The sequence below is a fragment of the Nothoprocta perdicaria genome, unplaced genomic scaffold (assembly GCF_003342845.1).
Source record: "Nothoprocta perdicaria isolate Ctin4 unplaced genomic scaffold, notPer1 scaffold_143, whole genome shotgun sequence".
In the NCBI taxonomy this organism is placed as follows: Eukaryota; Metazoa; Chordata; class Aves; order Tinamiformes; family Tinamidae; genus Nothoprocta; species Nothoprocta perdicaria.
In genome coordinates, this window is record NW_020454572.1 from 240895 (window position 1) to 254025 (window position 13131).

The following is a 13131-nucleotide window of genomic DNA, read 5'->3' on the forward strand; positions in this document are numbered from 1 at the left end:
GCAGGGACGTGCCGCGTGGGGCGGGCGGGGAGCCGGGCGGGAGCGTTTGGGCCGCGCTCAGGGGCGCCGCAAAGGCGCGTCGGTGTCGCAGCCCGGTCCCTTGCCGTCCCCTCAGCGCAGCGAGGCCCGGGGCGGCCCTCCCGGCGGCGCCAGGATGGCAGGCGCGCTGACGGCCAGCGAGATCCGGCGGCGCTTCATCGCCTTCTTCCAGGAAAACCAGCACACCTACGTGCACTCCTCCTCCACCATCCCCCTGGACGACCCCACGCTGCTCTTCGCCAACGCCGGCATGAACCAGGTCGGGTTCCCGCKCCCTTCGCCGCTCCCCTCTCGAGTGGCCCCTCTCCAGGTGTTCCTGGCTCCATAAACCCTCCAGCGTGCAGGAAATCCTCCTTTCTCTTCACCTTCCAGTGGCTGGGCCGAGCTTCCACACATTGCGCTGAATTCCCTTTAGCGAGGTTAAGATTTGTCCCTTGGACAGAGCTTTCAAGCAAACCCGCAGTGTCCTCTGCGGAAAAGCACGGATCCCCTGTTCCCGCTGCAGAGAGGGGGCTGCTGCATCCGCCGGAGCGCCCTGCGCCACTGCGGAGCTGGCRGCAACGCAGGGAGAGCTTCCCCTGTCCGCTGGGTTGTGTGGCCCCGGGAGCAYGGCCAGCATCCCTGCCTTGACCCTTTGGACCACGGCTAGGGCTGCAGACGGGGCCGTGAGGAATCCTGACTAATAGATTTTAAAATGACTGGTTGGGCTGGGGCTGCTGGAGGTGCTTCATAGGAGGTCAGCGCTGGTTTTGTTGTCAGATTGGAATCCTGCTCCTTTCCACCCCTTTGGAAGTCCCTTTTTGGGACTCAGTGTCCTGCCGGAACGCGTGCCTGTGCTGGGTTACAGGCAGTCCTCTGTGCAGGAGACCACAGGCTGGGTGTTCCAGAATGGTCTCGGCTGCGTCCAGGCTGGTGACATATCATGAGCTGCATAACACCCACTGCCTTSCTGTAGCTCGCAGCGTTGGAAAATGAGCTTATGGTGTCTTCCTTGGCTCAGGTTTCTCTCCCCTCTTTGCTCGCAGTTCAAACCCATCTTCCTCAACACTATCGACCCCTCGCACCCGCTCGCCAAGCTGAGCAGAGCTACCAACACGCAGAAGTGCATCCGGGCAGGGGGCAAGCACAACGACCTGGACGACGTGGGAAAGGACGTCTACCATCACACCTTCTTTGAGATGCTGGGGTCCTGGTCCTTTGGGGATTATTTCAAGGTAAAATTGGCCGCTCTGAATCTTTTGTGCAAAAATTGCTTTTCTTCACAAATTCGGCAGAGTATTTGTCATACAAAAGGGCCAAAAGGAATGAAAATAACCTTGGAGTGGTTCCAAAGGTTCCTAGGCACAYTGGGCTCCTTTGGAATAAACAAGCAAAATGAGGAAAAAACACCCACCATGCAGGATGTTTTTAGATTAATTGCTTAGTGATGCAGAGCTGATTATAAGACTGCTAGGTTGGAGTTTTCAGGTACAGGTTTTAGTGGCTGCCCTGAGAAGCTTCATGTTCTGTGACTGATGGGTCTCAGGCAGGAGCACTGACAACGCAGGAAAGTCCTCGCCCAAGCTTTCTGCTAGAGCAGGGTTCAGCTTCACAAAGGGGTGGTTAAGAATGCACAGCAGCAGCAGATTTGAGAGGCCTTGGATTCTTCTAGGCRGAAAGCCTGCTAGGGGCTAATTTGGCAGCATCTGGAAGCCACATGAGATATTCCTCATGCACTGCATATTTCTCATAACAACTCAGCGAGTTCTTGACCGTTTCCTGACTAGGTCACAGTCAGCAAGTGAGCACAGCAACCTCCATGGGCAGGTCCTGAGTGTTGAAGCGAAGCTCTGTTTGCTTTCACTTGCTCACCTCATCTTTCCTTCTGCAGGAACTTGCTTGTAAGCTGGCTCTGGAGCTTCTCACCAAGGAGTTTGGCATCCCCATTGAAAGGCTCTACGTCACTTACTTTGGTGGAAATGAAGCCGCAGGACTGCAGCCAGACCTGGAGTGCAAGCAGATCTGGCTGGACTTGGGGTAAGGTCCTGCAAACAAGGAGGCTGCGTGGTTTGGTGAGCAGTGGGGAAGGTACCTGTGAAGGGCATTGCTGGAGGCTGCTTTTGTGCCTCGAGGGGACCACACGTCTCTGGATCTGCTTGTCCCCAGCACGAGTGCTCATCTGAGTGCTGGTACCTCTGTCCAATTTAGTCATCACGTGCAGGAGGTCTAAACTATTGGGGTTGAACTGAGAGGACATCTAAACCAAGGGAGGTGTCTGGGGGTTGTGTTCAAAAACTGAAAGCACCTTTTTTTTTTTTTTTTTTTTTTTTTTTTGTGGCAAGTGCTTTTCCCCATAAAAAAAATCTATTTTTCACAACTTATTAAACTATCTGCCTTTGTTCAGAGAAGGGCAACATACCTTAGGAGACAGAGTACTTTTAACAGGGAGTTTTGGCAAAGTTGGTGTGTCCACAGGGTGGTGGAGCTGCCAAGCCAAAGAGAAGCACTGGTATTAGATGGAAGAGGCTCAGACCTGTGCCCTAGATCTTCCATTTCAAAATCTCTTCAATAAGCTTAAGAACATAAGAACGTAGGTCAGGCCAACAAGCTCTTCAGTGCCATGTGCTGCTTCTCACAGCAGCAGGAGGAGATGGTGAACAAGGAGAGCAGGAGGCCTGGTTGTGGTCGGTGCTCAGAGTTGTGAGGGGTTAAACAGGATAGGTTTAATGAGGGACTTGTGCTCCCAGCCACAGCGGGAGTGTGCCTGATCCTCCAGTTTTGAGCCTATTGGATTTTTGTAWCTCTCAATCGTAGTCTACCCTTCGCCACCTCCCCTCCAGACTGAAGACCCTTAGGACCTCTAGCTTCTCTTTGTAAAGGAAAAGTTCACCACTAGGCAGCTGTAGTTTCTTCCTGTGTTCTTTCCCTATCTCTGTCTCATCCTCCCTGAGCTGTGGAAAGCAGAACTGCATGTGGCAGTCAAGCTGTGGGCCTGCCAGAATTTGATGTAGCAAGGAAATGCCTTTGCTCTTGTGGCTGTTGACCTCTCTGAAACGTTCTGCRGACCCAGTGACACAGCTCTAGACCATGGGGCCACCCTGCCCAGCGTGTGTTAGAGCCAGATACCCACTTGTGCTCCTGACTGGGGCCTCGCCGAGAAGTGCTGCAGATCTTTGCCTACAGAGGCAGGAACCAGGTGCTGCTGCTTGCCTGGTCCTCCTTGGCTGGGAGGTGAGTAGGTGGCAGGAGCCTGGGAGTYGGGCTCCTGTATGGATCTGTCTCAGGACCCTGGCTGCTCTGTTACCCGCTCATGGCCTCGCTGAACTGAGATTTCCTTGGTATATTCTTCAGTTCAGGGGATTCCTGCCTTGCCATAAGTCTSTTCAACAAAAGTTTCCTGTTGCAGGCTGGCTGAGAGCAGGATTCTGCCTGGCAATATGAAGGATAACTTCTGGGAAATGGGAGACACGGGTCCCTGCGGCCCTTGCAGYGAGATCCACTATGACCGGATCGGGGACAGAGATGCGTCACATCTGGTCAACCAGGATGACCCCAATGTCCTGGAGATCTGGAACCTGGTGTTCATACAGTTCAACAGGTGGGTGACACCTGCATCTCCAGGCGGCTCTGGCTTTGCTTGGGAGGTTGCTCAGGCTCTGCAGTCAGTGACAGCTCTTAGCACAATTTCTCGTGGTCATTTTTCTTCGGAGCTGCTGAATGGGGAGGGCAGTTGAACTGTGAGTCCTGCACTTACCCGTGCTGCTCCTCACTAGACGTGCAGAGTGCTGTTAGCCACCAGCCTCCTCTTGTTATCATGTACCCACCTTAGCAACGTGGCCACTCTCAGCCCACACAGAACACAGGTGTTTCTGTACTGCTTTGCTCTTTGCCGTGGCCTCATGCTTGTGTCTAAGAACATCTTCAGCAATCCAGATGTTGTACAAGCTTCTGAGCTCTGGTATTGCAGCACTGAGAAGAGCAAATSGGTTATTTGGACCTGTCCCATTGTGGCACCCTGTCATTGACCTGGGGGCACCCATAGGAGCCTTGTTCTTCATTCAGTCCTCCTGGATCATCCTTCAGTGTCTTCCTGACTCCCATCAGACCTTTGAGGTCGACAGGATTTGGATTATTAACCATTCCTCTTTGTCCAGGAGCTGTGTGATTTGCAATATTCTGTCCTGCAGCCTGAGCAGAGGAGCTTCCTCACACCTGGTTTGGGGGGCAAATCCAGAATGTTTCCTCAGCCCACCCGTGGGGATTACGTTGGAAAGAGATGCCATCCTGATGGCATCTCTTGAGGTTGTTGTTGAGGATCTTGTTTATCAGATTTTATCAAAGTTCCCTGTGTGGGAATTGTGTATTGTCCCATCCCATAGRTTTTACAGAACAACATGGAGCTGAGAAGAGCAGCGGGCAAGTCTCTGCCCTCATCCCCATCCATAACGGCTTGTCTTCCCTTTTGGCTTTGGCAGGGAAGCTGATGGGAGTCTAAAACCTCTTCCCAAGAAGAGTATTGATACTGGGATGGGTCTGGAGAGGCTGGTTTCTGTGCTGCAGAACAAGATGTCCAACTACGACACTGACCTTTTCGTTCCTTACTTCGAAGCTATCCAGAAGGTATGAACAGGGAATCTGGGCTTGAAGCCTGACCCAGCTGCATCTGTTCCCTTTTTCCTGGTCTCTCTGGGAGATTCATGGGGATGGTTGGCCAGGGAGAKTGTCTGCGGATCGCTGCTTTCCCAGCTGTAGTGAACTTTGCAGATCTGTACTTTGCTAAAGGTAGGAACTGAGGCTGGGCCACTCATTGCTGCCTTGCGGTGTGTTTCCAGAGGAGAATGAGGGATACGAGAGTGCAGCTTTYCCACATGTTTCCTGTGAGCTGTCGTGGTCATGCACTCCTGTGATAAACTGACTCCATCTCCCTCTTGCCCTGGTCACCCTGGTGCTGTGCAGAGCCCAGCAGCTCTCCATTTTCCCTGGATACACCAGCTCACCTTCCAGAGGAGACACTACTCCTGTGMCCTGGGCAGGGGCATGAGGTTGGCCTGGGAGCAGTTCTGCCATGATTCCCCCCGTGCCAACTGCCTTCTCCCTGCGCAGGGCACTGGTGCCAGGCCCTACATGGGGCAGGTGGGCGCTGACGACGCGGACGGCATAGACATGGCCTACCGGGTGCTCGCCGACCACGCACGGACCATCACGCTGGCCCTGGCTGACGGGGGCAGACCTGACAACACYGGCCGAGGGTAAGGAGGGAGCCGTCCTGGTGCTGCTGAGGGGTCTGGTGGGAGTGAATTGGAGGCGCAATGTTTGCATGAGGGGCTCTGCTCTCCCCTAGGTATGTGCTGAGACGGATTCTCCGACGGGCCGTGCGCTACTCCCACGAGAAACTCAACGCCCCCAAGGGCTTCTTTGCTACCCTGGTTGATGTGGTGGTGCAGTCGCTGGTGAGTTTTCTTCCTGCTCTGCTGCATTTGCCAGCGCGTGCCGAGCACCGTGCTGAAGGACTTGGGTCTGCAGGGGGATGCCTTCCCTGAGCTGAAGAAGGACCCCGATATGGTGAAGGACATCATCAATGAAGAGGAGGATCAGTTCTTGAAAACGCTCAGCAGAGGCCGTCGCATCCTGGACAGGAAAATTCAGAGCTTGGGAGACAGTAAAAGCATCCCTGGTAAGGCTGCGACTTCTCCTTTGCAGATGTGCCCAGAAGTGCTTATACTTTGGGACCGAGTCAGGGCCCAGCTGGACTGGGAGCTGATGGAGGGAGCGGAGGGAGAGAGGTGGCCCCAAAGCCTGTTGCTCAGAGCAGCACCACCCCATTTTCTCCCCTCTGTGTTCATTTGCTTGGATCTGCAGCCCCCCAAGCAACGTGGCAGTGTGATCTCCCCCCAGTCCTGGCAGTGGAAAAGAGCCTGTCAGGTGTCTGTGTTCTCCAGATAAATGTTTTCTACCCTGCTAACTACCGACTGCTGTAGCTCAGAGCTAGTCGGGTGGAACAGCCAGTCGGAGAGCAGGGACAGGAGTGGTGGCTCGTGGTACAGGAGAGCTGACTGCTCTGCTTTTCCTCTGCAGGTGACACAGCCTGGCTGCTCTACGACACCTATGGATTTCCTGTGGACCTCACTGGGCTCATTGCCGAGGAGAAGGGCCTTGTTGTGGATATGGAGGGCTTTGAAGAGGAGCGGAAGAACGCGCAGGTAGCCAGCAGCTCCAGGGAGCTGGTCCAAGGCCGGGAGGAGCCCCTTCCTCTAAGCTTGTGGCCCTGACTCTGCTCCGTTCCTGTGTGTGCCCTCACACCTCAGGTGTCCTCTGGAGGGTCCAGAGCACAGCACTAGACTCCAGCACGTGCCTTTTCAGTGCAGCTGGGGCTGTGTTTGCACACTAATACTGTGAGGCCTAGAGCTCAGCCTGCAGCAGAATTAATAGAGGCCCTGGGAACGACTCCTTGTTCCCATGGAAGTCCTGGACCTCCCTGTCTGGCGGAGTGTCCCATGAGGCCTGTAGCTTGGATGTGCTTCCTGACACGTACAGAGTGGCATGGATGAGCTGGCCTGTCCTGGGTGCAGGCTGGCTTTGGCCACGTGCTGGCCGTGCAGGAGCAGCCTGCCCTGAAGCCAGAGGAGGCGGGAGCTCTGCAGCTGGTGACGGGTGTTTGCCCATGTCCTAGCTCCGACCCTGGCGTGTGTCCAGGCTGCTGTGTGCAAGGCAGAGCTGAAGGGGGTTCTCTCAAACTCTCATGTTTTCCCCTTGCAGCTCAAATCCCAAGGCAAGGGTGCTGGAGGGGAGGACCTCCTCATGCTGGACATTTATGCCATTGAAGAGCTAAGGGCCCAAGGGCTGGAGGTGACTGACGACTCGCCRAAATACAGCTATGTTTCAGATGCAAGCGGTGCCTATGGTATGATAAAGCCTTCTCAGAACCACCCTTTGCTCTGAGATCTTTCCTCACACCTCTCACACGGGCAGGAGCTGCTTTATCAGGTTTTCCTGGCAGGGACCTCAGCAAGGTCCCCTCGGGGTTCACCTTCCTTGAGACGTGGAGGTGGGAGAAGTTTGTGCATCTGAATAGCACATTTGTAATAAATTGAGCAGAGGAAGAGAAGTGCAGACTGTTCAAGGGCTTCTCTAGGGACTGTTCACATCAGTTCCTACCATGCAGATCAGCGAGGCTTGAGGGGACTCCTCTTCCCTGCACCCTCTTGTCTGCACACTCCAGTGTCTCCGTTTCCACGTGCCCCTTGCCAGTGCCACGCAACTTTGCAGATGCTCCTCAGTCGGTTAGCACCCTTGGCCCACTTGCTGGTTTTGGCTCTTGCTGCTAATTCTTTAGTTTGCTGGAGAACCAGGAAGCCCCAGGCTCTCTTAGCCACGTGTGTGGTTGGCTTGTATTCCAGAAGTGGGGAAAGAAGTGTCATTCCCTCCTTGGACAGGGCCAAATCAGCTCACCTGTTCCCCAGCTAAACGTTGCCCTAGTTCTTCCTCTTATGTGTGTAGCTGCCTTGAGCTTCTGCAATAGCTGGGAGCCTTTGCTCTGAAGTTCTGTTTCTACCTGGTGTCTGCAAGGTTTGCTGACTCTACTGACACTGCCTGTCCTCCCGGTGACAGATTTTGGGAGTCTCGTGGCCACAGTGAAAGCCATCCGCAGGGAGAAGAAGTTTGTGGAGGAGGTATCCACTGGCCAGGAGTGTGGGCTAGTGCTGGACCGCACTTGCTTCTACGCCGAGCAGGGCGGGCAGATCTATGACAAGGGCTACATGGTCAAGGACGACGGCAGCGGGGAGGACGTGAGTGGCCTCGAGAGCCTTTTCCACAGGCTCAGCCGGAGCCGGGGCCTGGGCGGGTGTGTGCAGGGAGCAGGAAGGTGTCGAGTAAGCTCCGGGCAGGCCCCGTTTGTGGCAGGCATCAGGCACTGCAGCGGCGTCCCTGGTGTGCAGCGTGGCCCACCGTGCTGGGGTTTGTTCCCCTGCTTCTTGGGGGGCTTCGCTGAGCTTCGTGCTGCAGCTTTGGGCTGTCACCGGGTGCTGCTGGGTCTGCTGTGCTGCAGGATCCTGCTTTGGTACCATCAGGTGGGAGCTTGTTCAGCTCTGCTGCACCCCCTAACTGGTCCCCATCTTGCTCTGCCTTCAGCTCTGCGCTTTGCAGCCCTTCACACTCTGCCTGGGGGTGCTTAGCTTGCTCCTACTGCACACACCAGTCCAGCTCTCCCTCAGCTGAGGCTTTTCCARCTGCAGGGGAGGCCTCTGGCCAGATGACCTGTCCCCTGCCTTGGCCTGTCACTCTGCTCACTGAGCGTGTTTCCTTCATTCTGCAGAAAACAGAATTCACAGTGAAGAACGTGCAAGTCCGAGGCGGGTATGTGCTTCACATGGGAACTATCTATGGGAGCTTGAAAGTAGGAGATCAAGTCCATCTGTCCATTGATGAGGTGAGTTAAGACATGGTGTAATAGATGGTTTCGTCTGCCATGCCAGGAAGGTTTTATCTCATTCTGTGCCCTTGGTGCTGCTCTGGGGTGAGTCTGCCCTCCCTGCAGCACATGGTACAGGCAGCAGCTGGGCTCTTCTGGCCCTTCTGCCTGGCATCTGGCCACCTCCACCCAAACTGGCTGGGGATTGTCCTGCTCCCTCAGCCGGGACCGCAGGGCAGCAAGTGTGACGAGTTGCTTCTGGTCACCCCAAAATGGTTCAGGTTGCTCTTGAAGCCGTTCAATAAACTCGGTTTCTTGGGGTGCAAGGCCCTGTTTAACAGTGCCTTCCTCCTGCAGACCAGGCGGAGGTCRGTCATGGGCAACCACACGGCCACCCACATCCTCAACTTCGCCTTGCGCTCAGTGCTGGGGGAGGCTGATCAGAGGGGCTCCCTGGTTGCGCCTGACAAGCTGCGCTTTGACTTCACGGCCAAGGGAGCCTTGTCCACCCAGGAGATCAAGAAAGTGGAAGGGATCGCCAACCAGATCATCGAGGAAGAGAAGGTGGGTATGGCTGCCGGCTTCAGCAGGGCCTTGTGGCCTGGGAAGGTACTCGGTCAGTTCACTGCTGCGGTCCTGGAGGAAGATTCCCATCRTTTTCCAGGCAGACCCAAGCACAGGCTTGGTCCAACATCTGACCCGGCCTCAGGGAGTGGCTGGGGCACCAGTTTGCAGAGGGAGTCTCATTCAGTGCTTCCCTCTCCCTGTGACTGCAATGTGCAACGTGTGTAAGGTGGAGCTACGTTTGTCACCGTGCTGTTCCTCACAGCATTTCAGGGCAAAGATAGTGCTGCTTAGGTCCCCATATCTCACTGAACACATGGACTGGCTCTCTGTGGTCAGACTTTATGTTTGGCTGGATATGGACATAACCAAGAAAAAAAATGCCTTGGATGAAGCTTTTGCATGATCTGGGATGGTGGGAGTTTGGCCTAGCAGGAATCTGCTGAGCTGCTGAAAGCAGCATTGTGCACAGATCACCATCACCTCAAAGGTTTTGAGTGATACATTGCTCTCTCCACCAATTCTGACACCTCTCCAGGGATGAATTACCCCAGTAATTCCTTACCTGCTCTAATATGCTAGTTTTGAGAACCAAGGGGCAYTTCTTAATCTGGGAGGCCCAGAACTTTCCCTTTTGGGGTCTTTCAGAAGAAGCCAGGATTCCTTGGGAATGCGGAGCCTTTGGTGACAGGTGGCAGGACCAGCTCTCACCTGCTCCCCTTTCCTGTCCCCCCAGATTGTGTACGCCAAGGACTGCGTTCTCGCGGCGGCCAAAGCCATCCAGGGCTTGCGGGCGGTTTTTGACGAGACCTACCCCGATCCCGTCCGCGTGGTCTCCATCGGCATCCCTGTGGAGGAGCTGCTGGCTGATCCCTCTGGCCCTGCGGGCTCCATCGCTTCCATTGAGTTCTGCGGAGGGACGTGAGTGTCCGGAGAGGTGGGGTGGCTGAGGAGCCCCAGTTCTGGGCTCTGCTCTAACGTGTGCTGGGCACGGAGAGGGCAGAGCTGGAGGTGATGATGAGTCTCCACATGTCCAGCGCGCTTCCTATGCCAGTCACGCTTCCTATGAGCCCTCACGGGCAGGGGAATTGCCTGTACTCTGTCCCTGCCCTCACTTACATCTGTGACAGTGCTGGGAGCACAGTCTTTGCCACGCTTTTTTCACTCTTAAATTTTGATGGCTGAGTCCTCTCTCCACCCTTATTGCATCTCCTTGCAAGGCTGCATTTTTTGTTCCCATGCTGCTGTCTACTGCGAGRGGGGAAGAAAAAGTGCTTTTTAACTCTGCTCTCAGTTTGTGTTTGGGTTCTTTCAAAAGGCACTTGCAGAACTCTGGCCACGCCGGCCCCTTCGTGATTGTGTCGGAAGAAGCAATTGCTAAAGGCATCCGGAGGATAGTGGCGGTCACCGGAGCYGAGGCTCGGAAGGTGAGTTGAGGGGCAGAAGATCCGCTGTGACAGCCGTGCACAGTGGGGATGCAGTAACCCCCTGCCAAGGATCAGTTTGGCCAGTATTCCCCCTGGGATACCTCGCTGTCATGGAGTATCAGAATGAGGTTCTAAGGGACTCATGGCTTGAACTCCACCAGCCCAGTGTCCCAAAAGACACTGCTGTAAGTGAAGGCTGCGCTGGAAGTCCCTGCCAGTGACACAGAGGAGAGATGAAGGAGTCTCAGCTGGGCGTAGGGTGGGTCCCAGGGGTGCCTGTGGGATGAACTCCTGCTGGTTTGTGAGATGGGCTGCAGATCCGGAGGCTCCACACCTGGACCTGTGACATGTGGTGCTGACCAGAGCTCAGCTTGGTAACTCTCCCTGCAAAACATRWYWTKTTWTTTTTTTTTTTTTTTCTGATAGGCCCTCAGGAAAGTAGACAGCCTCAAGAAATTGCTGGCTGACCTGGATGCCAAAGTGAAAGTCCAGACAGCTCCCAATAAGGATGTGCAGAAGGAGATTGCAGACCTCAGTGAGGTGAGYGGGACCTCAGCTGCCACCAGTGGCTGGTGGTAACAAGACCCAAATTCAGGTTCCTGTCTCTGTGTCTCTCCCTGGAGAGTGTCTGAGGTCACCCAGTCTCAGTTATCACCATGGGTGTAATGGCTGGTGGACTTGTGGAACACAAGCAAAGCAGAAGCATCTTGTGGATGCCACAGGCAGCGCCTCCTTTGTGAAGCCGTTGGGCRCTGGGAGGGGTGGCCTGCTGGGCTCTAGCAGTGCAGGTGCTCGGGCTTCACGAGCGTGGTGCCTTTCCTGTGTTTTTTCACTCCTGCCTTTCCTGTGTTGCAGATGTTGGCCACTGCCGTTGTCCCGCAGTGGCAGAAAGATGAGCTGAGAGAGGCTGTTAAAGCGCTCAAGAAGGTTATGGATGACCTGGACCGGGCAAGCAAAGCCAACATCCAGAAGCGAGTAAGCCCTGTGCAGGACTCAAAGGCAGTTTGAGGGAGGACCTGTGGAAGGCTCCTTTGTGGGAGCTTCTCTTCTGCCCAGTGCGGAAGGGAGCTGAGTGGTGAGGACACCCTGCTCTGTCCTCAAGGCCCTGGCTCACTGTGGCTCTTGCTGCTTGGCCCACCCTCTGCAACAGCTTTAAGTGATGAGGATGCTCTGCAGCAATGAGCTCCTGCTGTCCCAAGTCCAGCTGCATCTGCTGCTGGTCCTTGGTGTGAAGGACCTGCAGCACCTCGTGGGAGAAGGGGTGTTCCTAGTCTAGATGTGGAGCTCCCGGATCTGGGTGCAGAGTGCATGTGGTGTAAGATTCTTCCTGGATCTCGTTGRATTTTCCTGGAGGGGCCACCACTCACAACAGTATTACTGCCTTGCACATCACGTGTGCACCTACCAGCACGTTCTGCTCCTGGCCCTGCAGTGTGGGGCTGCTCAAGATCAGGCTGTGKGCGTGTGGGGAGAACCTGGGGACCCTCTAGACTGCGGGGAGATCATGCCTAGGTCATCCTTGTGCCTGAATGCCATGTGCCTGCTCCAGCATCTGAGCGCTGCTCTTCTCAGGTGCTGGAGAAGACAAAGCAAGTCATTGAGAGTCACCCTAACCAGCCCCTGGTCATCATGGAAATGGAAAACGGAGCTTCAGCAAAGGTAGGGGAAGGTCTGAGCCCTCTGTGGCAACTTGGCCCTCTCCCTGACACCTGGATCGGCAGTGTGGGCAGCCCAAGGGAGCAGCTGGGCATGGTTCAGTAGGCAGTGGTGTTGGCAACGCTTTGCTCCCGAGGGAGCCTCCTGCAGCACTCTGTGSTCATCGCACTGTCCCGCAGAGCCAAGATTCTCCCTACCATTAAGAGGATGCTGGGCGGTCTCCATAGTCTCTGCCGTTGGAGAGTGTGATGCCCCTGTGGTTTCTTCACATCCCMGTTGAGTCCTGCTGCCTTATTGCTCTTTGCAGAGAGCTGCCCCCCACTCCCGAATCCAGTTTTCCCTGAATCCAGCAGAGCATTTTCCCCTCTCTCTCTTACCCTTCCTGCCAACCCCCAGGGCCCAGAATATTGTGCCCAGCTCCCTGAACCCAGGGCTCTAAGATCAGATCCAGGGGGCACTTGGCGGGGACCCTCTTTGCCCGGGCAGGGCGCTCTGCYGGGGCCGTGCGCGGGGCCGACGCCACCCTCTCATCCCGCAGGCACTCAACGAGTCTCTGAAGCTCTTCAAGGCGCAGTCGCCCCAGACGGCCACCATGCTCTTCGCCGTGGATAACGAGGCCGGCAGAATCACCTGCCTSTGTCAGGTCCCCCAGGTAGCGCAGGGAGCGCGTGGGTACTCGCCCTTCCCCAAACCACCAGCCTTGGGGGTGCCCCTGCTGCTCCCCAACCCCACACGGTGCCCGCAGCGCTTCGCCCTCCCTCCCGCTGCATTTCCCCCCCTCTCTTCTGCAGGAGACGGCGCAGAGGGGCCTCAAGGCCAGCCAGTGGGTGCAGGAGGTGTCSGCGCTCATGGACGGCAAAGGCGGCGGCAAGGACGTGTCGGCGCAGGCCACGGGCAAGAACGTGGGCTGCCTGCAGGAGGCCCTCAAGCTGGCCACGGACTTTGCCAGGCTGCGCTTGGGCGAGCTGAAGAACTGAGCGGGAGCGCGGGGGGCGGGCACAGCAGCGGCTTTGCGGCGGGGAAAGGCCGGTCTAATAAAGCTGCTCCCGCCCAGCC

The 13131-nt window shown here is 55.9% G+C and overlaps 1 protein-coding gene across 1 annotated transcript; it reads left to right on the top strand.

Moving 5' to 3' along the window:
• The first annotated feature begins 147 nt into the window (after positions 1-147).
• AARS (alanyl-tRNA synthetase) lies at positions 148-13117 on the top strand. Its single transcript, XM_026034381.1, has 20 exons — positions 148-298; positions 1065-1253; positions 1910-2055; positions 3425-3616; positions 4494-4638; positions 5122-5267; positions 5360-5468; positions 5542-5692; positions 6094-6218; positions 6775-6919; positions 7627-7805; positions 8333-8446; positions 8786-8992; positions 9729-9913; positions 10311-10419; positions 10846-10959; positions 11275-11394; positions 11992-12078; positions 12614-12727; positions 12867-13117. The coding sequence occupies exons 1-20, from the start codon at positions 155-157 to the stop codon at positions 13050-13052; spliced, it is 2907 nt and encodes a 968-aa protein (XP_025890166.1). The 5' UTR covers positions 148-154; the 3' UTR covers positions 13053-13117.
• The last annotated feature ends 14 nt before the right edge of the window (positions 13118-13131 follow it).